This window comes from Cyprinodon variegatus, unplaced genomic scaffold, assembly GCF_000732505.1.
Source record: "Cyprinodon variegatus isolate N-32 unplaced genomic scaffold, C_variegatus-1.0 Scaffold464, whole genome shotgun sequence".
NCBI classification, from domain to species: domain Eukaryota; kingdom Metazoa; phylum Chordata; class Actinopteri; order Cyprinodontiformes; family Cyprinodontidae; genus Cyprinodon; species Cyprinodon variegatus.
Window position 1 is genome coordinate 57,030 of NW_015150917.1, and position 26,540 is coordinate 83,569.

General features: G+C 35.8%; 1 protein-coding gene across 1 annotated transcript in view; it reads left to right on the top strand.

The window, feature by feature from the left end:
- LOC107094109 (CUB and sushi domain-containing protein 3-like) overlaps positions 1-26,540 on the top strand; it is a gene marked incomplete at its 5' end in the record, with an annotated part of 111,641 nt that overhangs the window by 55,584 nt on the left and 29,517 nt on the right. Inside the window, 3 exons of the mRNA XM_015389529.1 lie at positions 1,436-1,612; positions 10,097-10,279; positions 16,777-16,950. Coding sequence (XP_015245015.1) covers positions 1,436-1,612; positions 10,097-10,279; positions 16,777-16,950 — 534 coding nt within the window. The remainder of the gene's footprint in view (positions 1-1,435; positions 1,613-10,096; positions 10,280-16,776; positions 16,951-26,540) is intronic.

The following is a 26,540-nucleotide window of genomic DNA, read 5'->3' on the forward strand; positions in this document are numbered from 1 at the left end:
GATCAAACTCTGTTATTGTGCTCCAGGACAGCAGTTGCTACAGTTTGCCACCATCAACATGTGAATATGTGTGTCTGCAATGTAATATGTGTGAGCAGTGCACTTCTGCTCTGAGAAGGTTGCAAGTACCCAGTTCAATCGCGACAGCCTCCTCTCTTGGTTCCTGACTAAAACCCTTAATAAGTGATTGCTCCCCAGGCGCCACACAATGGCAGCCCAATGCTCCGCAAGTGGATGGAATAAATGCAGAGAGTGAATTTCTCCAATCTGCGATCATTAAAGTTAAATTATTGTAATCAGTTTATACTTCTACTCACTCCTTTAAATCTTTATTGCTTTAAATGTGTCAGTTATTGTACTTTAAAGAGAGTCAATATAAAGTTAAATTGCACATGACATAGATTAGAAGGAAGTTAGATTCCTTGATGTTTGTAAAAAATTCACATAAATGAAAACTTTGGTAGATTTTTGTGCTGAAGGACGACCTATATAAAGTGAAAAGGGTCTGGAAAACAAATTTGGTGATATTTACCTCAAGAACTTTATGCTGAAATTACTTCACTGTTGCCTGTTTGACCAAACTGCTGTAAAAGTGGCCTAAATTTATTTACTATTTTATTGTCTGCTATTTTTTTTATTATCCTAATTTCTTCTTTAACCTATACAGAAGACTTCAAAGATTTAATACTTTAGGGGGGAACTACGTTTTTGTTGAGGTTTTGTTTTTCTCACAGCGACTTTGACTTGCTGTTGTTGTTGTGTGCAGTAAAAATCTATCCTCTGCTGTTTACATTCATGGAGCTTATCCACATTCTCTGCATATATAATCTTTTTTTATATGATGCACACTCCATCCTTTCTCTCTGTCACAAGTAAATGCCCACACATCAGTATAGTATATTTCTTTTCAAAAGCCTCTTTTATTCGTGGAAACAATAGAATGTGTGATTACTGTGGGAGATTTACATATGGGGCAATTCCACATCACAATCTATGGTAGTGACTTCTTAAATTTAGTAGGCACTCAAAAAAAAAATGTAAATTTTGATTGCTTGTGCAGTTTAAAAAGCATTACGAAGAAAAAAATGGTTGGGGGTTATCTAGCTGTAAAATATGAAGATGTATGCACTTTAACTCCAGCAAGGGATTGCTAACTGCTGCTAACAGACTTGGACTGGTAATTAGACAAAAAAAGAAACCTTATCAGTACTTATCAGGTCGATATCAAATCAGCATTTATTCCATTAATGAATCTTTGCATGCTCACTGCAAAAGAGGAAAGAAATAAGTCTTTGACAGTTCAGTCACCTTGAAGTATTTTTGCAGCCACCTGAGGGGCTTCCAGCTCCCAGATTGTGAATCATTGATATAGAAAATCCATTACTATTTTACACTTCTGACCTTCACATCCTCTGTTTCCTCTGTTGTATTGCAGCTGTACAGTGTGCAAATCCAGGTACCCCAGCTCACGGCCTCATTTCCCGTGTGGATGGCACGACTTTCTCCCACTCCATTGTGTATTCCTGTATGGAAGGCTTTTTCCTAACAGGATCACCTACGCGTCAGTGCTTGGCAAATGGTACTTGGTCTGGCACGGCTCCTAACTGTACAAGTGAGTACTGCACAGAAGCATGTTTGAAGGCTTGAACTGTCTCTTGTTGTCTGTAGTTTTTCAAAGAGTCAACTTGATGTTCAGTTATTATATTGTGGAATGCAGAATCGAATACAACTCTGAAATCACTGGTAAAAAGCACAGTAACTTGTAAGATAATGTTATTTGTTATAGGGTGAACCAGTGGAATAAACTGGGAATGTTTGCTGCAGGATTACTTGAGATTTACATGGATCAATTGAGAATTTATCCAGGCTATAGTCACATTTGTAAGATTTTTTTTATATACAAGACTGTCTCAGAAAATTAGAATATTGTGATAAAGTTCTTTATTTTCTGTAATGCAATTAAAAATCATGAAATGTCATACATTCTGGATTCATTACAAATCAACTGAAATATCGCAAGCCTTTTATTGTTTTAATATAGCTGATTATGGCGTACAGCTGAAGAAAACCCAAATATCCTATCTCAAAATATTAGAATATTTCCTCAGACCAAGTAAAAAAAGAAAATTATAACAGCAAAACAAAATCAAACATTTGAAAATGTCCATTAATGCACGCAGTACTTGGTTGGGAATCCTTTTGCACAGATCACTGCATCGATGCGGCGTGGCATGGAGGCAATCAGCCTGTGGCATTGCTGANAACTTGCTTTCGTCTGAAAAGAGGACTTTGGACCACTCTGCAACTGTCCAGTGTTTCTTTTCCATAGCCCAAGTCAGACGCTTTTTCCGTTGTCTTGAGTTCAGAAGTGGCTTGACCATGGGAATACGGCTATTGTAGCCCATTTCCCGGACACGTCTGTGAACAGTGGCTTTTGATACCTGGACTCCAGCTTCAGTCCACTGTCTTTGAAGCTCCCCCAAATTCTGGAAGCGGCTCTTCTTCACAATGCTGTTAAGGCTGCGGTCACCTCTCTTGGTTGTGCAGTGTTTCCTGCCACATTTCCCCCTTCCAACACACTTTTTGTGAATGTGCTTTGAAACTGCTCTCTGTGAACAGCCTGCTCTTTGAGAAATTTCTTTTTGTGTCTTACCCTCCTGATGGAGGGTGTCAATGATGGTCTTCTGGACAGCAGTCAGATCAGCAGTCTTCCCCATACTTGTGATTTAGTTTACTGAACCAAGCTGAGTGTTTTTCAAGGCTCAGGAAACCCTTACAGGTGTTTCAAGTTAATTAGACGATTCAAGTGATTAGTTAAATAGCCTACTAGTATACTTTTTCACAATATTCTAATATTTTGAGATAGGATATTTGGGTTTTCTTCAGCTGTACACCATAATCAGCTATATTAAAACAATAAAAGGCTTGCGATATTTCAGTTGATTTGTAATGAATCCAGAATGTATGACATTTCATGATGTTTGATTGCATTACAGAAAATAAAGAACTTTATCACAATATTCTAATTTTCTGAGACAGTCCTGTATATATTATTTTCTGTGAGATTACAATCAAAATCAAAATCTCTGCTCTGCCAACAGGTGGCACTAACATCAAAAGACCCTGGGCATAGCTAGAGCAGTGCTAGGCTAAAGATTCACCAAAGCAATTGTAGCCTGTTTTCTTTAAGAAATGTTATTTTCCCCCTCAGATATCAACTTTTTTTGGTTCCCATTTGAACTTTAATGAAAACAGAGTCAGTCTAATAAGAAGTTAATTAGACACTGGAAAGCATTGAAAGTCTAAAGCAAGATAAATCTTTATTTGTTTGGAGAACACTGTTTTGACCAGCACTGTTAAGCCATGTTCAGGATCTTTTCTTGTTAGATCCTGATGCATTTGATAAGTAGAATATGCCACCTCCTGATAAAGCATAAACATTATAGGTTTAGAGGACAATCTTTATTTTTGGATGAATCATTTAATAATTGTTCCTCCTAATTGTCATTCATTCGGTTGATATGTTTACGTAAGGCCGTCCTACATGCCCGCACCGTTACTGTAGAACGGTGCCCGCATCTTTTTCTGCGCTTTCATGCATATATATGTGGTGAGCTGAGGGATTTAGGGGTTTGGGGCGGATGTTCAGACACAGTAAGCTTGTATGAACTGTGAGAACAGCAACTTTTAAACAGAGTGTGCATGAGGAGAAATGGACTTTTTGCATGCTCTCACTCCACCATTTTTTGTTTTTTTTAGTAAAGAGGGCGGGTCTTTAAAAACATTCATGAAAATCCTCCAAAATAGCTTCAAACTGTTTCAGTGTAGAGCCAAATAAGCCAATTTGAACAAACGAAAAGCAGCATTTTATAGATGATTTTTTTTTTTTTTGTTCCAATTTGGTCCTTTTTGTTGTTCAGTCTTTAGTTTGGATTGGCCAAAAAGGGTTAAAAAAAAAATACTCACACTGTTATTAAAGTATCAAGGCTGGTAATTTTTAGTTTGTTGATATCAGACATGACTCTTTGGGTAATTAAAACCTTTGCTTGTCTATATTTAATTTATACCAAGATCACTCTCAGAGAAAATTACGTTGTCCCTCTCTCTGAAATTCACCATATTCTTTTTCCTGTCTTCCTTTAGCCTATTATTGCAAGAAAGATAAATGGTATGGGCATAATTTTCAATTTTGTAGTAATGGGTCTCTGGAGAGATATGCACAGGGTAGAAGGCAAAGGAGAGTAAGATTGAAAAATTGTATTGAATAATAATGATCAAACATGCAGGAATCCAGGGAAGCTTTCCTGCATCTTTTCCCCATTTGAAATCTCACTCATCAACAAACTAATTCCTACGTTTAACTATCACCTCACATTAAAGTTTACTGTTGTGTTCAGGGGCATCAACACTTAAGATGCTGGGATTGGCTTACTGTGCCCTCATTACACAGGCAGTCATTTTCATGGTTCATTGAGAATCGATCTGTAAGTTAGAAGATCAAAGTCATACAAGATTTTCAAGGGGAAAAATAAGTTTCTTTTTTCTTTTAGCTTTAAATTACTTTAAAAAAAAACTTTTTATGGAATTAAACAATTTAATGCAGTTAATGCCATTTTAACCTGAATCTAATTAAATTCAGTTTATTTATATAGCGCCAATTCACAGCATTTCAAAGCACTTTTCAATTCAACCAGATCATACAGATCTTTGGTTCAAAGTTTTCTATCTAAGAAGGAAAACCAGTTGATTGCATCGAGTCATTGACTCGAAGGCAATCCCTCACACTAAGCATGCTTGTAGCGACAGTGGAGAGGAAAAACTCTCTTTTAACAGGAAGAAACCTCCAGCAGAACCAGTCTTAGTGTAAGCGGCCATCTGCCGAGGCCGACTGGGGTTCAAGGAGACAGGAGAGAGCACATACAGTTAGTCACAGTCAGAGAAACAGGACTACACTGGAAGACAGGCTGAGCTCAAACATCTATAAACAAAGGTGTAGATGGCAACAGCTGATATTTCTTTCTGTTATGGTGTCACAGCCAAACAGGAACAGACCAGAAGAAGCTACTAGGATGAGAATAAAGCAAAGACCCTAATGCATGCATAAAAATACGTATTCTCCAATAGAAAGCTCATTTTATAAATTTTAATTTCAGTTAACCCCAAACATATCCAACCTGTAAGTACAGCATATACCTTGAATTAAATAACAAGCTGGTTTAATAGAATAGTAGAGCTTGCATGTTTTAAGTTATAAGTGCTAGTGATTGCTACTCATTCAGCCCTGGGTACATCGTCAACACTCTACTCACGCAAAATACAGAGTTCATTCCTATTAATTAGAAGCACTGTTTTTTCAGTATTTTTTACTGCAAAAATTAGAGAGTTATAGGGTGCATCTAATTCAAAAAGTCCTTTTGAAGGAAAATATACACCTGAAATTGCAATTACAACCAATAACTGTCTTTCCTTGCAGATGCAGGAGTCATTTAACAGAGGTTTCCTACTATCATAAATCAGATTGGAAATAATATTATTAGTTTGGCACTCCATACTTAGGAAATAATCAACAATTTAATTTAGTGATAAAATAGATAAAAACCAATTTGAGTCTCATGCTAGAAGGCCTCTTAACCCAACACAAGTAAAAAGATTGAGACCCAACTCCAGGCCCTGTGCGCCCAGCAAGAATCCATTAGAGATAGGACAACAAAAGTGTACCCTAATGCTTTTTTAGGCTCCCTATTCTTTTGACTTATTGGCAGCAAATGGTGAAACAGATAAATACACTGATTTCTTTTTGTTCTTACACTTCCCTGTTGCTTGCTGATATTGCTTCTCCAGCACCAAGAAACATGCAGCTTGTAATCTGACCAATCCTACTATACATAAAGAAGCCACAGTTTCATTGGCAAGCATTTTTCTACAAAATCTGTAGTGCAGATCCAGGGCCGATTTGATTGACACTGAAGAGCACAGAGAGGGTATTAATGGGGTAACTTGGTTTGACTTATAGACCCTTTCTTTTGCTGTTGGTCTCATGGTATCTATTGATAGATTTAAAATTTCTCAACTCAGTAAAAATCTAATTGCTGACATAGATTTAACTAACATTTGCAGATAAAAATTTTTTGCCATACACTCAAATTGCTTAACTCACAAATTTCAGTTAATGCTTTAATGTTCCTTTCTAAGTTTTCCCAGCTTCAGCTGGAAATTATGGAACATTCCCTTTCTTTGATACTGAAGACAGACTCAATAACGCAGCACATTTACTGTGTCGAACAGGCAAGTCGCTATAACTTTTAGCATGAACTGATGCTGTCATGTGTGGGTGTCGAAATATGCTCATGTATGACTTCTGTAATGGACGTAAAAAGTAGTTTACTACCCACACTGCCTCTACCATCTGAGGAAAATCAGATATGGCTGACAGGTTAGTTTCTGTGCACAAGGAAGGCATATTATAAACGACTGTGTTTCAAGCATCAAATAATTGCCAATTTCAAAGCCATTTATTCTTTTGACACATTATGCGGGACGCTGGGTTTAGGAGCCTTTTGTGGAGTAGGCAGTGTTGGATTGATCTGGAAAAACAAAAAGGCATCCAACAAATAGATCTCTAGAACTAACAAGCATTTAATTTTTACTTGTTAGTATAGAAAAATACAGGCATGTAGAAATTAGATTTCACATTGAATCATACATGAACTGACTTTTTTACATCCATCTTTTTCGTAGTATCTTTTTTATTTTTTGTCTGTATTTAGAAAGTATTTTTCCCAAATGTGTTGTCAGCTGTTAAAAATAAACATTGTAAACTAGGCAATGACAGCCATATCCCTCAAAAACACAGAATGTCAGAAATGATTCACACCTCAGAAACTATGTGATTTATTCAATAACCAAAAAAAAGTGAAGTCAACGACTGACAACTGTAATTTAATCAACGATTGCACTGGGTGAAGACCTGACAACGCAGTTGCCCAACACATAGCCATCTGTTTGTTTGGAGAAAGCTGTGCCAAGAGAATGAGCCAGGAGCAAACATGTGAAAAGAAATAATTAATGCTACTATTTTTATTTCTGCTTGGCTCTCTGTTTCAATTAGACAAATAAATTAACCATAGGAGATTTGAAATATGGTTTAAAAGTGCTGTGTTGTAACTTTCTATTTAAAAACACACAGATGCCTCTCACTCAAGTCAAACATGTCAGTTAAAACTAAATGTTTTTTAAGTACTTTGGTAGAATATTGTCATTAGGTGCACTTAAAGTCATTTTGTTATCAATTATTTGGAGCATAATTCAGAAACATATGTGATGATCGGGCTCTAAAAAGGACTAGCGGCTAAAAAGATGTGTTCAAGAACTGCCATTATTAACTGCAGCAGACAGTGAGCTTGTAATATGTAGGAACACTGTGTTCCATTTATTTACATCTGAAATCTGGTGTCTTGTAATGCATCAAATATTACATCCAGCTTAATGGTGCTCCAGTTCTAACTTAGAAAATCTGTTGGATTTATTCAGGTATCAGGTTAAAGCTTTTTTATTTGCTTCATCTAAAATTTAAAACGCTGTAGCATCAAGGTCACTCGCATTCAACTAATAAACATGAAGCAATGTACCACCCCTGTTTGTTACCTGACGATTCCCTATTAAACTCATTTGCATCTTAAAACAAAAAGGATGTGAAGTAATTAATATTATGAGTTTATTGATATTATCTTTAACATTTACTATTATTTGGACTTTAGATATAACTGGAAGAGAGAGACTCAGGTGAGCGCATAGATGTTGACTCGGTGTTGTGCTTGTTGTGCAGTAATTTAAGATTCACTTATTTAATATAGAAATAGTTATGATAAAAAATGTTAGAAAAATCAAGCGTGCTATATTAAATACCCATTTAAAAAAAAAAAAAAACAGTTGTGAATAGAAACGCTAAAGTTTCAGTTTTCATGACTTTATTCTCATAATATTACAACTTTATTCTCAAATTGAGAAAAAAATAAAAAAATCTCTAGCCTGGCCCTAATACTCCATCGTAAAAGCCACCACATAAAAGTGTAAAAGCGGTTTATGGAAGAACTTTTTTTATTGTAGTCTTTCCATTTAGCGAATTGATTCCCTTAATTACAGTTTCCCAAAGTTCATGGTTAATTGAAACACAACTAGTGTTACAGCATCTGATTTGGTAGTCCAGCTACATTTCTACATGCTGACATAATTTTTAGCCCTGCTATGATATTAAAGACCATCATTTTAGGTTTTCCTTTTTAGTGCCAATAGCACTGCCTTTTTAATACCTTGTTTTTATGGTATGATTTCCCATGTTTGCTTCTTGTGTGTACCTGTTGTTTCCTTTACTTGAGTCGGTAATGGTTTGGTTCGTCAGAGCTATTAGGATGTCTTATAGTTTAAATGCCGTGCCTGAGACAGAAAATACAGTCACAAAAACACCCAATTAACACAACATCAGTTTATTACCCAGACTTCTGGATACTCTACTTAAATACACTGCTCTAATAAAACGAAAAATACTTCCTTTTGTCGTGAAAAACACAGAATAGTTGCAGGGCAACATCTCCCGTAGGTCACCAAATTGCTACTCAGTCTTTTCCAGCAGCTAAATAATGACCTGTCAAAAGCACATAAAAGGCGACACCCAGTGCAGCACTGCATACAGTATGTTGAAGCAGCGATGAATCTGTTAAAGGGGCTCACAGCTGCTCTAAATCACTTTTAACCGCAGAAGTGACAAACAGCAGGGGAGCAATTAGTACTTACTAATCATCTCAGCATAATTACCACCTATTCATTGATAAACTTTGCTGCACAGAATTCTGTTGTTCAGCCATTCTTTACTCCAACATTATATACTCCTGCTAAAGAATAAGCATAGGTGCAATATTAATATTATATTATTTGATTTACCAAAAATCATTTCTATTATTTATAGCTACATAAAACAGCTTTGTCACACAGATAAGTATTTCTAATGTCTTCAAAAAGTATATCCAGGAAGCCAGTCTAGGAAGATCTGCTTCCTGTATGTCATTGAGAGTTCTAAATAACTTTATTTTCTTTTGGAGATGCCCGTCATTCAGACAAACTTCTTAGTTACATGAACATAGTTTAAAAACTTTAAATCAGCAGGGGATTAAAACATTCTGATATAACTTTGTATTTAGCACCTTTGACTCAACACTTTCAATATTTGGGATCATTTTCATCTCGGAAGTTAAACCTTTGGCCCAGTATCAATTCTTTGCAACATCTAAGAGGTTTCCCATTGCTCTGTATTTTTCTCCATCCATTCTTCCCATATCTCCTGAAAGTTATGCCCATATCATAATACTGCCAGCAATCTGTTTGGCCATGCATATGGTGCATGCAAGATGATAGGCATTGTTTTGTTTTTGTTTTCCTGTCACACATCATTAAGATAATCTCTGTTTTCATCTAACTACTGCATTTATTTTACATGTTCAAGGTTTTTGTTTAATGATTTATAGTAGACTGCAAACAGCACTACTTAAAGCAGGCTTTTGAATGGGGCTTCTTTGAACACGGCTGCATTAAATATCAGATTTGTGGAGAGCAGGATTTATATTCATCCCATCAACAGATTATCCAACCTGAGCTGTGGATCTTTATAAGTCATTTAGAGACATAATGGACCTTTTGGCAGCCTATCTCATTTATCCTTTTCTTGCCCAGTCTTTAGTTAGATTGGCAGCCAAGTCTTGAAAGGTTTGAAGTTCCTTCTGGTTGAACAGTTCTCTTTGAGATGTCTAAAAATTGGGTAATGTTTTATAAGCTATCTCTGCTTTAAATGTCTCAACAGCTTTATCCCTACCTTACACTTCATAAGTATGTCTTATGGGGTGTTGATCTATGTCACTTAAATATATTGATGCCTTTGTATATTAAATGCCAAAATTTGGAGTATAAATGCTTTTTTCCATTTGTTTTATAACCCTAGGAAATTGTTGAAACAATCAAGAAACATTTTTCTACTCATTAATGTTATTCACTACACCATACTTAGACTGCTTCAAATTTGGACTTCATTTTTGTCTTTCAATGGCAGTGATCACCTGCAGTGACCCTGGCATCCCAGCTAATGGACTAAGGTTTGGTGATGACATCACGGTGGGTCAGAATGTCACATTCATGTGCCAGCCAGGATTTGTGATGATAGGGGGTGAGAATGCCATCTCTAGGACCTGCACCAACAACGGCACCTGGAGTGGAACAATGCCAGCGTGCAAAGGTAAGATTGTTTTATTCTGCTCATTCTTGTTGATTGGCTCTGATACTACAACCTTATCACACCAACATAGCAGCAAATTGGATGATTTAATAAGATTAGCAATAAACGTGACACAGGACTTCCGTTCAGGCAATGGCAGTGCTTACTTAATTTGACTGCTCCAGCGCAGAAAGGAAAATAAGTTATCTTTATGACTGAACACCACATTGCTAACCATTTTAGGTTTTACTAAGTAGGACATGATAGAGAGTAGTCAAATCTTCAACATATTGTAAAATTATTTAAATCAAACGTGAAGTATAAGAAAAAACACAACAGATTTTTTTTTTTATTTTGAACAAAAATCGAAGAAGAAGAAGTCAGCTTCTTAGAAAACTAAACATATTTGATTGAATTTTATTAAGAACTATCTTCAAGGTTTTCATTTAATAATTAATTTCACAAATGGAAAATTATCCTAAAACCCTTCCAAAATGAATGAGTAGCCGACATCTAAATGATTATTTCTGGTATCTTACATTCTTTGATTGGTTTCTTGTATTTAGAAGAAATAAAAAAAAAAAAAAAAAACTCAGATTAGTTTAAAAGTTGAAGGGCATTAGTCCTCAAGGACTCAAGTTTGAGACTGATGATGTCAGTGTTAAAACATAACAATTTGACAAATCCTACCAACTTAAAACTACACTGTGAATTCAGAAGGTGAAGGATCCAATGTCATGCTTTTACAGATTCATTGGAAGTAAGTTAAATTTAAAGTATCTACAATATGAACCAAGTCAAGACCCTATAATTTAAAACTCATTTCCAAATATGTCAAAACCCACAACTGAAAGGACTTTTTATGGATTAACTGGGCATGTGTTCAAAGAACATGGATCTCTCTCAATTTTAATCAATGGATTAGTAATTGTCTCCCCTTTTGAAAGTTTCTATACCTTCTATTAGTTATAGAAATCCCAGGAAGTAAGCTTAGTAGTTGTACGCCCATCAGCGCTACATCAGTCTATGATTTATGATCCTGGAGTGGAGGCATAGATTAGCATTTCTGCTGCTGACACCATAAAGTAGGTGTTGCTGGAAAGATTAACTTGTGCAGAAAACGGTTCAGATGTACACAGGGAAATAAAAGAGCCTACAAGGCAAATGGTGGCTTATTGTTGCTAAGGAACTGTTTGCAGGCTGCTGTGTCAGTGACTATACAGAGAGGCAAACTGTTATTATGTTTGCCTCTTGAGAAATGGCAAGGGACAAATTAAATGTGAGAAAAGGAGGCAGAGTTTGAGAGACTATCATGTACGCATGCAAACCTAACAACTTGTTGGAGATATGTACGCAAAGAATCGCAGAGAGCTGTTGAAAATCAAAAGGAGGTCTTCTTTTTTTCTCTCTACCTCTGGCCTGCTAGTTGTTTTCCAGCTGTCTGTGTATGATAAACAGCTAAGAACCTACAGTATATAGCCATTTTTCTCTCTTTTCTTCAGCCCCTAGGTTTCTTATTGTTTTGAAGCTGCCTGTGTGACCTTGCTTTGGAGTTTACATCATCCAAACTGACAACGAGTTGAATTATTTCACTTGTGATTTTCATTATTCACAAAACCTGTTCCTTTATATGCTGAGGACGTCTGATGAGTTGATAGGCGCCCAACTGTTACCCACATCTGTTTAACCAAGGCGAGAGTACTGAGCTTTTATTATAGCTTCTTTTCCCTACATGTGCACGCACATGTCTATGGAAGTCTCTACATCTCCTAACCTGCAGCTAAAAACTCCTGCTAGAGCTCTGTTCTCTAGCTGCTCTACCTGGGCTTAATTTGAAGAGTTTACTCTGGATTATAAGCTTGCCTGTCATGCACAACGCAACAAAAGACTTTTTGTAGTCATTGGCTCTATTATGCATGCATATTCACATGAGTTTTCACACATGCCCATGTTTTTTTAATGCTGTCTGCTTATGTGGACCTGCGAACATCAGTATTTGACCCATTGGGTCGCTTCTGCTTCTTTTCTTACTCTTGGTTCTCTAACAGCAATTATTTATCTCATGAGGTAAATAAAAGAAAGGCGTATAAAAAAAGTTGGATTTCTAGAGGATGTTCTACGTTAGTGAAACTTTTTGTCAATATGGATGAGAAATAAAAGCAGACGCAGATTCTACGAGCCTCATTTGCTTTTATTCTCCCTCAAATTTGAAACAAGCAATTATAAACTAGTGTGATTACAAAACTTTATTCTACCCTCTTTCTTAACAACCGCATTTGGAGAAGAATGAGAAAATATACCTCTTTTTTTCGTTAGAAAGCTGGCTATTCTAATAAGAGTGTTTTTCCTTTTTATTTTGCATGATAGGCTTTAATTTAAAGATGGGGCGGTTTGAGCTTCTTAAAACTGATGGAAAGCTGGCCATCTGTCATCTCGTTACAGATTAGGATGATGAGCCAAAGGGATTTTGAGCAAATTGCAGGGGAGAGGGGCTAAAAGAAGGAAAGACAGAAAAAAGACAAATAGAAATTTGAGGAGACAAAGAGGTTTTTTCCTGGTTGTATAATTTTGCTCATAATGCCTGAATGTGCATGCACACAGATGACAAATCTGAGCCGGCATAAGTTTCAGTCTGAATCCCAGGTTTGGCATGTTCAGCTAAGACGGACTAATGCTCTAATGCAGCTTAGAACTGCTGAGGAAAATGGGGCCACTTACTGATTCTCATTCAGGTTAGCCTGCCACCATGCCTGAATTTTTTTATTTTTTTCCTTCATGTTTTCAAGTAATTTCTAAAGCTGTGCTTATGAGATTACTAAACCCACATCTATAATCAGTGTAATTCACCTACTCATATGACGGCTCAGAGATTTTTTTTTCCTTATCTTACTTGCCCACTGTTTGCCACTTATAAATATACTGCATGATTAAGCATACAGTCTAAAATATAGTGACCACCTTTCACAGTTTAGTGGTATTTTCTAGCACTTAAAAATGTCATCACAGTTATCACATCACAGCCTATATGTCTTTCTAAATATAGCATACCTGTGAATCATACACGCTGTGTAAGTGTCCATATGGAAATTGCTCTGAAACTGCAGCCAACCAAAAACAAAAGATGCTTTCCCTTTGGAGCGAATGAATGAATATCCCACTGTGGTCTGTTCCATATTCATTGTTAAACATTGTTCGGGAAAACAAACAAGTAAGCAAAAATCATGCTGTATAAAATGTTTTCTCTTGCCTTAATGTTTCTTATATCCTTGAACTTTGTCACAATTTTTCAGTTTTGACTGTGAATTTCGTTGTATTTTGCAAACCCCTACTGTAGGAACAATGAATTCAATCTAATGCAACCAATTGGCTTCCATTACATAATTAATAAATGGAGAGCATTTTGTGTTATTTGTTCTTTCAATAAATACATGTTTTCTATGAAGGCCCCACCCCTCATTCACCCAGACTTATTCGTCAATGCGTCCTCCATTTCATTGCAAATAGAAGCCTTTCAAGTCCATATGGTAATTCCAGTTGACGGCCTGGCACTGCTACCCTACATAGTCTATTTTTGTCAGAAAATTGAGGTAAGCATGGCAATTTTAAAAAACCAGATAAGCCATAAAGGAAGTCAGACATGGGAAGAGTAAAGTAGAACTGGTAAATTTCAAAATAATCAGCAACACAGATGGACTCTAGATGCAAGGTTTGATTCACGACAACCTTTAAGCCATTTATGAAGGGCAACTATAACAAGGCTGATATTCAGTTTCACTACATGTAATGTGGAGGACACCAAAAACATGTGGAAGAAGGTGCTCTTGTCAGATAAAATTATTAGGAACTTATTCACCTATATGCAGAATGCTAATTTAATGCTAAACAGAATTTATTTTTCCCACCATGGTCCACAAGGCTCATTGTCCTGCATATTTTAGGCTTCTGGCTGCTGCCACACACCTGACCTGAATGAATTGGTGATTGGTAGGCTTCAGCAGCACTTGATTGCTGCTGAGGAGGTAATGAAATCTTTTCTGTTAAGTGTACTGGAGCAGAGACACATTTAAAACATGCAGGAAGGTTGACCCTGAGTATCAGGGTTGGGAAATGCTGCCCTACAGCATCATAATAACGCAACCCCACTCTCATACATTTTTATAAAAGGGACAAAGAAAGCTGACCAGAAATGCTCCGATGGTGGGTGGAGCAAAATGCAGGACTATACTGGATTAAAACATACCAGCTTCACCATCTGGAAGGCAACACTAAACAGAACTAAACAGCTTGAGCTACCAAACAAACAAAAATTTTGATTTTCAAAAATCCAGATCTAACTCCAATTATAAAACTGTGGAAAGACTTGCATGATCCCTTTTGATTTACTTTCTTTACACAATCTAGGTTTGAGGTATTCTGCAAAACAACATCTCCCAAAAAGACAGATAAGATACTATTACAAGATGCACACGAGTACCTTGCAGCTAAACATATTTTACAGCTCATTACATCCTAGAGTACACATGTTTTTCTTTTTTTTTATTTGTAAAAACAAATCAAAAACCTGTGTAATTTCCTTACCATTCTAAATTGAGCTCCACATTGTTGTGGTGTACAACCTAAAATCCCACTTCATTACACACAAAACATCGTCATGTATAACTACTGTAGAGCTCCAAAACACTTATGTGCCTATCATTTTAATTTAAATTTGGGTTAATTTTTGATAACTTGTTTAGGTTCCAGTTTGTCATCTCGTTGCTAAGCAATCATAGACAATTCAAATTGTTATACATAATTAAAAACCAGATTACATTAAACATACATAGTATAGCATTGGTAAAGCCTGCGGGCACTCTAATAGATTCCTCTCTATGGAAAGGGGCTGTAGCCTTGGTCTGTAATCCTAGGTGGAGTCTGATGTTATCTGTACTAACTTTCAATCTGACCTGTTATTAATATCCTCATAAAACCCAGATCTTACCTTAAGAACTCAACATACCTTAAGCCTTAGTTAAAAAAGATAGACATTTGATTTTAGTCCAATTTTACCAAAGTATGTTCTTGTATTTGCATTTTGATGTCCATGATATATTTCAATGCTTTGTTGTACTGAGTTTGATTAGAATTTAGGCAAAGGGCGTTTTAACCATTTGGAGTCAAATATCTACATTTTAACACCTAAAACTTTTCATCATCACCAGAAATATTTGTTCATTATCACATAAAGCTACTGTACAACATCCAGGTTTAAACCAGATCTTGAATTAAGATCTTGCGTTTAAGTTTCAGCTGATTTTAATTGGTTTAAGCCTGTTTAAGTGGTTATCCTTCAGTTAAGTCTTGATACTTTTTTTAATTGAAAGCAGAAAAAGTCATGTCTCTCTACTTTTGTAGAATTGTATGAAAACTACAGTTTGGAAAGTATTTTTCTTGTTTTATTAAAATGTTTTGATTGTTTATTATGTTTAAAAGCAGAGAGTCATTAGCACTTCTTATAGACCACCATACATGATTCACCATAAGCTTTAAATCATATATTTTCAGTTACTGACTATTTCTTTCTACAAGCATATATGTAATCTAAAATTGTAAAGTTTCCTGAGTCTAATTTATACTTACAAGAATTTATGTTGTTATTCTCCATAAAATGTGAAATATAAAGAATCTAGATTGTAAAATACATCCACTAGTTCATTTTTATTGTTTTGGTTTTTCTTAATCCGTTCTAATCCATTTTGATTTAAAAATCAGCTGAGTAACTAATATCTGAATATACATCAGTTGACAGCCGGTTATATGATCTTACAATAATGTTAAAATTGTTTTGTAATTTTTGATCTTCTATTATGTTAAATGAGTTTGAATATGATTCAAATGAGGCTCATTAGTCATATTAAAAATAAGCAGAATATTAAAGGTACTTTTTATTTAGCCCACCTTTCTGTATTAATATTTATGTTTTTAGGTCTCAGGTAATATTATAATCTAGAATATTATGTTTTTTTTTTTTTTACATGTAAGTGGAAATTAATCATGGTTAACAGAAATATGGGCCTGTATTCTGTAATTTGCATAAAGAGAATAAGTTTAGTGGATGTAATAATATTTATTCATTCAAGCATAGATGTACAGCAAGCTTCTTTTAATAATGATTTGAGGAGACAATTCAAGAATTTATTATTTTTTTTAATGAAATAATATGCCCTTCATTGCTTAGATATGTCAGTTTCTACCTTCATACATATATAAAGAAAATTAACTACTGTGAAATCTAAGGAGTATTTCCAACTCTTATTACCAAATGATTATTGTAATATTTGCTCTAAAACATTATTTCAGTCTTGGTCTGGCATTAGATTATTGGTTCACTCAGTATATTTACATATGCAAAAGCTATTTTTTCAATGGCAGTTATTGTTATACACGTATGCTATAGGCTGCTATTACATTATTGCTTTCTCCACTTCTATTATTCATTCTTATTTAACTCTGTATCTGTGTGCAAACTCTCTCCACAGTGGTGACTTGTCCCACACCACCGTCCATCCCCAACGGGCTGCTGGAGGGCTCAGTCCTGGAGTGGGGCTCCAGTGTGAGCTACGGCTGCCTGCCTGGCTATGAATTATCTTTCCCCGCTGTGCTTACCTGCACAGGAAATGGCACATGGAGCGGAGACCTGCCTCAGTGCCTGCGTAAGTCACTCTATTGTTTCTTGATTTAAACCTCCCAACATGCTTATTCTGATGGTAATTACAGAAATCTATAGGGAACATCTCTTGGTGTATAGACTGGGAGTTTGGACTATGTCTGAAATAGGTTTTTATCTGTTTCATCTAAACTTAATCTTAAATACTCCATTTGTAATGTATAATGAAACATTTTAGCCAACAGTTCTTTTCATGTCTATTATTTATAAAATCATATTACTGATTTAAATTATAAAAGTAGTGGCTTTTTTTACTTGGGGGACAGTATATGACACAAAATTACAAACCGTTGCCTTTCTCACAAAACGGTAAAATCAGGACTTAAATAATTTAGTCAGCAAAAGTCATTCTGTTTTTTTTTTTATTTATCATGTGGGAATTTTTGACATAAAAAGTAACCTTTAATATGTCCTTTGACGGCAATATACAGCTCTTGCATTTTTAATATATTTTACTGCTTGTCTCAGAGTCGTCTCTTTAGCATCATATACCTTTTTATAAAGTGTGTTGTAAACGTTTGCAATTTTCAGTGATTTGTTTTCCTAATTAATTAAAATAATGGTATTCATGAATAATAAATAGAAGTCAGAACTGAGGTGAGAAGAAAAGCTGACTTGGTTAGTCTGGAAGTCAGGAATTGATTTGCTGCTGTTATCTTCATTTACCCCAGTTTTTTTTATTTTTATTTTTTTATTTAATTTTTATTTCATTTTATATTGCATGAATTTTTACCTGTTTATAATGAAAAATGGGTACAAAGGATAATTTCCTCTAAATAATATGTAGATTAAAATCAAGTGAACTGCACTCTACCCTCTGGGTGAGAGCTGTGGTGTTGATGGAGATTATGATCTTAGTAGACTCATAAATGAATTGCCTTATTCTCCCTACTCCATTAATACCTTCTCTGGGAGGTCTTTGCAAGTGTACTAATAACCTCTGCTATGCATGGCTGCTCAAACAGTGTCTCACTGTCATCTGAATCAGTCAGGCATTACGTCACAAAGAAGTGAAATGTTAAGTGGCTAAGTACTTACATGTGTTTGTTTCCTTCAGTGTTCAGACTCCTGAATGTTAATTATAAAGGAAAGGTAATTAATCTCCCCCATCTTAACATGGACAAAGTTAATTTTATTTTATATCATTTTTATAACCCAGGCATTAGCTGTAATTGGAGGCTGTATGTTTCTTTGACAGATCCAGTTTACAGCAGTCTAAAGGTGTCAAGAAAATTAGAAGTTTGTTGATTGATATTGTTTACTGTAACTATACCATGCTGTTCAGTCAGATACAATAGTTTGAGTTTAAGATAAACAGCTTTGTTTTGTTTTTGTTTTTTTTGCTTTAGCTGTCATTAAATGCTAAAAAAAGTGTCAGGCTGTGACAGAAGTTGATGAATTGTTATGTATCCAGAGAAGCGTACACATTCCCATATGGGTCCTTCTGGGATGCAAATAATAGGCTGCTTGGGTTTTTTACACAGTAGCTTGGGATGCTGTTTGTTATATAGGTGTTTGTTATTTAACAGTGATTTGGGATAATTATTTATTCCTGTAAGGGCAATAAAATTCAATGTGTTTTATTAGAGTTCTATCCAACATACCAAAAAAAAAAAAAAAAAGAAATAGCCTAGAGGCCTATGGCACCAATGGTCGGGACAACTATTTGTAACACACTTTACAGTTCTGCCTTGTAAGGAGCAAAGTCAATGTGAAAAAAGCTGTGGTTAGTTTATTTTTTTTTGTTTGCCCCAGGTGATTAAAGAAGGCACAAGAAGTGTGTGAAAGGTGTTCCAGTTATATAAAAGAAAGAGAAAACATTTATTGCATATTTAACGCTACTACTTAGGTGAAATGTGGTAGTGACAACATTATAGTGTTTTTTTTTTTTTTAGGATGTCAGATGAGAGTTAATGGGAAAATAGATAGAGAGCATATTTATTCAGAATCATTCAATTTTAATTGAGTAATCACAAAAGCAACATCATCGTCAAAATGATATTTCTTATTCTACTTTGTAGATATTCTTATTTTGACATGTCTCCCAATGATGTTTCCTGTGACTTCTTTTGCTGATTCAATCTAGCTATGAAATGTGCATAGCTGCCATATTCAGCAGCTTTTTAGACATGCTTAGAATTCTATTATTCTCAGCAACACTTCTAAGAACAATTTCTGGTTTTACCTTTGAAGACTTGTCAAACCACATATTGTGCTTATCCTTCCTAACAAGTAGCAGCTGCTTTTGTGCTCCCTCGGGATCTAGAGTGCAAATAATTTGTACAGGTGCAGAGCTGCCACTTTCCCAGCCCCTATACTCAGAGTGGGAAACATTTTTTAAATGATCTCTGTCTAAAACAAATCATAAAAACATCACAGCATTTCTAATGTCTGTTGTCTGTTTGTTAAATATTAATGGAAATTGTTCTAGTTGTTCACTTGTAAATGCGAACATGGAAATTAAGAGTTCTGTATTACAAAGCCTTTCATGCAATATCCATTCTTTGAGCTCTGAAATATATATATTTTTTGTACTAAGAGTCTCTAAAAGTCCCCAAAAATTTAATTTAGTCTCTCATGATAAATAGGATATCTTCAGATGTTGTTTAGGTCACATTTTCTCAGTCTTCTCATGTTTCTCCATTTATGTTAATGTTTTGTTATCTTTCGGTTCACAGTATTGGCTCACGGACTTCTGGTTGCAATCCAGTCACTAACAATACTTTTTTCTCACAGTATTTTAAATGTTTTTGGAAATAAATGTCTATTCAAATTGTGGTAGCATTGATCGCTTGAAAGATTTCTAACATGTAGCTTGTGTGAAAATATTTTCTGTGACATTATTGAAAAAAAATGATAGCTTGTGTTACTACTACGAAATGCTTAGTGTTGGCCTAGTGGGTTGGAGCAGTGCGCTTGAGCTCTTAGAAGGGTGCAAGTATCCCGTTTGATCCCCACAACCTCCACTGTGGGTTCCTGAGCAAAACCCTTAACCCCACACTGCTCCCTGGGCGCCACACAATGGCAGCCCACTGCTCCACAATGGGATGGGTTAAATGCAGAGGTAAATTTCTCCACCGTGAGATCAATAAAGTTCAATTATATATTATTGTTACATTTTATATAATACTTTTTAAGCCATTCAAAGTCACCTTTAGGCAATTATACAATTAAGAATGCCTCTAGCACTACTGATTATAAATTTGGTATGAAATATAGTTGCTTTCTTCAAACGTTGAAGAAAAACACTTGACTTCAAAGCTAAGCAGCCTCTTCTTGTCTGAGTGCCGTCGATTTCAGAAGCATTATCATCCCACTTTTAAAGGCTGAACAAACCTCTTTAGTTAAAAAAAAAAAGATTTTCTCACGTTAGATATTAGCTAAAAAGATAGGTTGCTCTTCTGTAGAGATTAGCTGCTATAAGACCCTAATCTCAATTTTGAGCCAGAATCAGAGCACTTTGTACCCCCCATCACCCTTCGCGCTGACGGGAGAATGCAAATAATTGGTGGCACAGCATGGTTAAAGTAGGTGCTTCCTGGATTGGGCAGTATAACATATTTATTCTAAAATTGATGATTTTCTTACGTATTTATTCTCCATTTGCTGGTTTTCTGACATATTTATTCTCCAACTGCTGGTTTTTAACAAACAGGAATGGGCTCATTGATATTACCCAAAGATGCATGTAAAAAGCCAAATAACTTCTTTTTTTTAAAGTAGAACTTGATGAATGAATAGCACTATAACATACTGTAGTTATACAAGTTGGTTTTAATCATATAGGCCCTTTATCATGCTTAATGATTAAAAGAAACAGTCATTGTCATCCAACTTAACTCATGTTAGGGGGGAGGGTCTTTGCATTAAAGGAGGCCTCATAAAGCAAGTTGGTCAAAGAACAATGAAAAATTCTGACCTAAGTATTTTAGTTCCACTTTATTTAGACCACAACTAAATGATTTGAATAGGGAACAAAACCTTTCAAAACAGGAGACAGAAGGTGTTCTTTAAGAACAAAACAAGGGAACAATTAACAAAACCAATAAGCTCTCTAATACAACAGAGCTAGAAAAAAATGTTGTTCATCTAAACTTAAAGATTAATTTACAAAAGCTTGACTTACCAAATAAGCTAAATCAAAACAGCTTTCAGACACTGGTATAACTAAACTAATAAACTATGCTTCTTCTAAGATTCCTAATTTAGCCTTTAGAAGCCCTCACATTTTTTACATATAGTATAATACAAGCCTTAAGCCAAACACTTAGTTAATACCTAGACCAGCAAGCAGCTACATTTAGCTAACAAACATTTAATACCAAACTAAGGTCAAACATTTCCAATTACATCCAAATAAGGAGGCAGACTGCTGAGATTAATAACTTAATCCACTGTTGGTGCGGTCGCTTAAGATCCCTGAGCTTCTTCTGTGGTTGGAGGAGCAGAAGATGAACAGTCCAAGCAGAAAGTAAAGGGATGCCCATCAGGAGAAGTCAGCAGGTGTGAACTGCACAACTTGCCCAACAAATCAGTACAAAAAGCAAAACAAAATGGCTTCAGGAGTAATGCTATCAGAAATTAACAATCTATAACGTTTTATTCTAAAGTAAACAAGTAATTACTTTTAAATTATGTTGATTTGAGTATTGGCCTAAAGTAATCATACTCATATTTCCCCAAAATTGAGCTGCTCTTTGCTGGAGTGGCCTTTGGTTTTCTAACAATAACATAAAGTTACCATAACAACCAGAGCAAAGGTTATAGGCTCGACCTAAAAATGTGATCTACAGTCAGAGGACAGAATAATGCACAATGTGGTTTCCAGATTATTATTTTTTTTACTTATAAAACTGGAGCATTTGACCCACTGCAGGCCCATGCTGCTATCTAGAATAAGAGGGATTGTATCATTATCTTAATGCAAAACCTAAAACAGATTTTTTAAGTCCAGATTTGTACTTTATTTATGCCTCATAACCAAATGTGTGTTTACATTCAGCTGCCTCAGTATCTGTTCTCATCCCTGCTTTAGTCAAACTTGTCATTTGGTCATATAATGGATAGGTTTCCACATGGTAAATGTACCATGTCCAGACACTGTCCACCTCAATTATGATGAGCAGTGACATCCCTCAACACACTGCAATCATTTTTCCACATCAGCACCTTCTCAACAACCTCCTGCTGTGATGTAAGCAAGCACTTTTTGTTCCTGTCTGGTGTTTAGTGTGTCTGACCACAGAACTGTTTTTTAACCCAGTAATTATATTTAATAGCTCCATCGCCAATAACATAGGTGCAGGTTTCGACAGTTGTGCAAAGCTGACACAAGACGTGACTGCACATTAATAATCACTGCATTCAGTAACCATGTTTCTGTAAAGAACTTGATTCCTCTGCTGCATACTCAGTGGCAAAGCGGTGATGAATTACTTTTGTTTTACATAAGCAAACACACGATTCAAAGCAGTGAACGAGGAGAAGATATAAAATGGTGATCATATTAAGTGTAGAAGAGGCTACTTTCTATGTATTAAAATGTCAGTGAAGCACTATTTATACCAGTCCCAGGTATTAGCAGATGTGAGAAATGGAGTCATCATAAAAAGCTAAATCCATAGTGTTAATGCTTACTGTGTATCATAACTATACCCTGTGCATTTACTTATATGATGCATTTGAAAACCTGAATTAATTTAGGTAAAATAACACACACTGAGCAAATAATAAATAAAAAGAATAGTAAATAAATCAGGGCACATAACACAGACTTAAAAATATTCACCCCCAATAACCACAGAACCTGAAAGAATTAATGAAAAATTTTTATTTAGTCACAATTGAAGTGTTTTCTCAAAGAAAACAAACCTGTAGAGGATGTGATTTTGTTAGAACAAATTTCTGTTTTAAAGTCACGGCTCCCCTTCCTTTTCATAGCTCACATAGCAAAGCTGCACTGCTGTGTATTTTAGTTATAATTGTAAATCATCTTCAGCTCTGCGCATTCAAATGCAGATCAGCAAAACTGTGAGGCTCTGCAAACACAAATCTTTTCTTCAAATTTGCAGCCAAACAGGATTAGGATGCATGTTCATGCTCTCTCTAACAGCACACAGGGAAGGGCTAAATTCAGTGTTTGAGAATGCCAGTTTTTAGTTTTCTGCAGAGATACTGTTGGTCTATGATCCCAACTTTGAATCTGTGTATCTGGCCTTTGCATACTGATGAGTTCAAAGCATTGATAATTCATCAAGGAAGAGGCGAGGCAGTGAAAGAGAGAGAGAAGAAAAAGTTTGGCATTTCTCAATCTGACTCCTTCTACACACATACATAGACACATACTCAGCAGCACATTGAATATGCTGAGCTTGGTTTGGCTTGGGGGCATTTTTCTTATTTATCCATAAAACAGTACATTATTTCCTATGGCTTGAAGTTTGACTGATGTGCATGTCACCTGTTCGGCCTGCATTGTCAACGCTCCAAGAAATACGAACAGAATGCTAAGGTTTACTGTGCCACTCGATAAGGAACAAGGATTGTTTTCCGATCCATCCAGAGGTTGGTATATTTCTCTGTTGTCAAAGGAAAAGTGGTTTGAACACGGTTGATACTTTTCATAAAAGACTTGTTGTCTTGATATTCATTTACCGTGGGACTACATGGTGCTGAAAACAATGACTTCTGAGATATTTTGCAGTCTGAAGTTGATCCAGTCATTCTAGGACAGTCTTGATTTTAATCTCTTTTTGTTGGTATCGGTTGTGTCACGGATTGGCTGTTGGACGACCCTGTTAGTTCATGACTTGCAGGAGGATTGCAAGCAGGAACTTATCTCTCTCAGCAGACCTCCGTGCAGCAGCACATGTCAGGTCTGGAGAAGCATCTGCCACATTATTAGCTTGATCTTGTGGTGCTCTGGCTGCATGACTGAATACTTTGACTCCCCCCCTCTCTCTCATGCTCACCAAATGCAGCTGAACCACCAACAGCTAATAAGCAACATTTACTGATCACTGGGGTCATAAGTGGTAAACAGAAAGAGGCATTGGGAGAATAAAGGGTTGCTTACCTTCCAACTATCTCAGCATAAATTATTCCAGCCGGTTTGATTGGATGCCTGTGAGCAATAAATTGATGTAGCAGCAGTGGAAATCTATCAGGATTCTCCTGCTTAGGCCGTGGTTGGAGTCCCATTAAAATAAGCAATGTAATACAAGAGGCTTAGAGAGCAGGAGCAGCAGTAAATGGTTCCAGTTGAGTTAACCCCTAGGCCTTGTCAGAGAAATTAATATTTCACTTGCTAATTATTTTGATCTAAAATTTAGAGCCATGACCTTCCTCAAGTCCGTGTTGCTGCCAAGATGAATATTCACACACCTACTGTAACAACTCACCCACAAGCCTGATTGCTGGAAACACAAAAGTGATTAGACATGCACTATTTATCCTGCGACAAGATTGTCCAAGTATCTGCACGTGTCAAAAGAACTTTCTACAACCCGAGGAATGTAGAAAAAAATGAATAATTCCCCTCTTGAAAATGTTTCAACTAAAATAGGAAGATTATAATTTTTGCGGTCATATGAATATAATTAAAAAGCCTATCAAAGAGAGCAAAGCACAAAGCTGCAATTTAATCTATTATGGGGACTTCTAGTCTTATCAAGTATGGTTACAGCAGTAGCCCACACAGTCAATTATTCCTGAGTTAAAAGATCTGCAATCCTTCAACTACATGCAGTTTTTTATGGGTGGCCAGGTAACAACGATCAATGATACATTTTAAAAAAGGAAAAAATACAATAGATTAACAAGTGAGCTTAAGGTAGAATATCATTGCACTGGCCCGGTATTTGGAAATCAGTGGTGAAAAACAATCTCCTTAGATTAATTATTAGAGAACCAAGTTTTTATCATTTTTTATACTTTCTTTTTACTTATCCAAGCATTTATTTTAAGGTTTCAGTAACACTCAACAACAACAACAATAAAAATATAAATAATGAAGAATTTTTGTAACCAAAGAAAAAAAAAACTTTCCCTGGTGCTATAAAAAAAACATTGCACTACAGATGGAAAATTTATTTTTAGGTTAAAAACATTGCCCACTAACTAAAAAAGAATAAGGTAAAAAAATGTAATTAAAAACATTCAAGTTCAGAAAAATGATTTTTTTCTCTGATTACATACTGTATAATTAATACATGAATACGGAAAAGTATTAGGTAATTGGAAAATGTGGGCAGCATTGTGTTTAATCCTGTGTGCAAGGCTAACATTATATAAACCTGAAGATTTACTAAATGTAGGAAATTGTGGTAGAAATTTGTCTTTTTTGGCTTTAGTTCAGTCTGGAGTTAGTAGACAAAAGTACTCTGAGGAGACATTCAACATCTTGTCACTTTCTATGTTTCAAGATGAGCAGCAGCTTGAGACAAGGCCACACTTACAGACATGGCTGGTACTGAAGTATATAAGGAATTTTACAAATCAAGTGGCAGAGAATACTTGCTGATTGCAGGTTTGCACTACAGTTTGAAACCCTAGTTAGCAGCTGTACTACAGTTCCTTGGGAGTGGGAAAGAATCCACTGAAATTTGATTGTCATTGGTTCTTTGGACCCCATCATAAATTTGAATCCTGACAAATCGTGTCACACAAACTCTTCCCACAAAGGTTGATGGGATCAATCATGCCAAACACAAACTCCTCCTGCACCCAAGAAACTCTCACTTAGGCGCTGCAGAGACTCCTACTTGAAAAAAGTGCTGGGAAAGGGTCAAAAAGTAACTGTGTTACTGTAGCCTTAGGGAGATTGTGAAACAAACTCTATTAAATGTCATACTTGGTTCACTGTGTTCTTAAGTGCAGTCAGCCCAGCCGCCTGCAATGCAATTCTAGAGCACTTTTTTGCTTCCCTTTGCTGAAGATGCTGGTTTCATTTTCCAGTGGGATTTGGTCCTATCCACACTACCTAAAGCACCAATGACTTGTTTAATGCAGATTGGCCAAAAAATTAATAGACCTAAACTCCACTGAGATTGTATAAGGCTCCACACTGATGTATTATGTATGTAAATGCAGGACGAGTCAAGTCCTGAGCGCATGTAGTAAAGAGAATTACTTAAAAGGAAGTTCTTTCAGTATGTTCTTTAGAAATATTAGTTAATTTTCTGTGACACATTAATTTCAGTTTTCAACAGCGGTTACTCATATACTGCAAAAAAAAAAAAAGAAATATACATCCATCTTCTTCCACCTACGTATCTGTCAGGGTCAAAATGTCTGTGGGCTATGGCAGTCTATTGGTGAAAGGCGGGGTACACCCTGGACAGGATGCCAGTACCACAGGGCAACACGGGTACAACCATACACACACAGCCCTGAAATAATAAGATTAAAATTGAACATGAATATCTGTTTCAAATAGGTATTTTCTCCTCGTTTTTTTAAACTAGGTAAGACATTACCAGTGCAATAAGAGGATTTACTTTAAAGCTACAGTGTGTAATAATTACAGGGATATGCAGTCAGAAATGTAATATATTATACATAACTATGTTATTTATC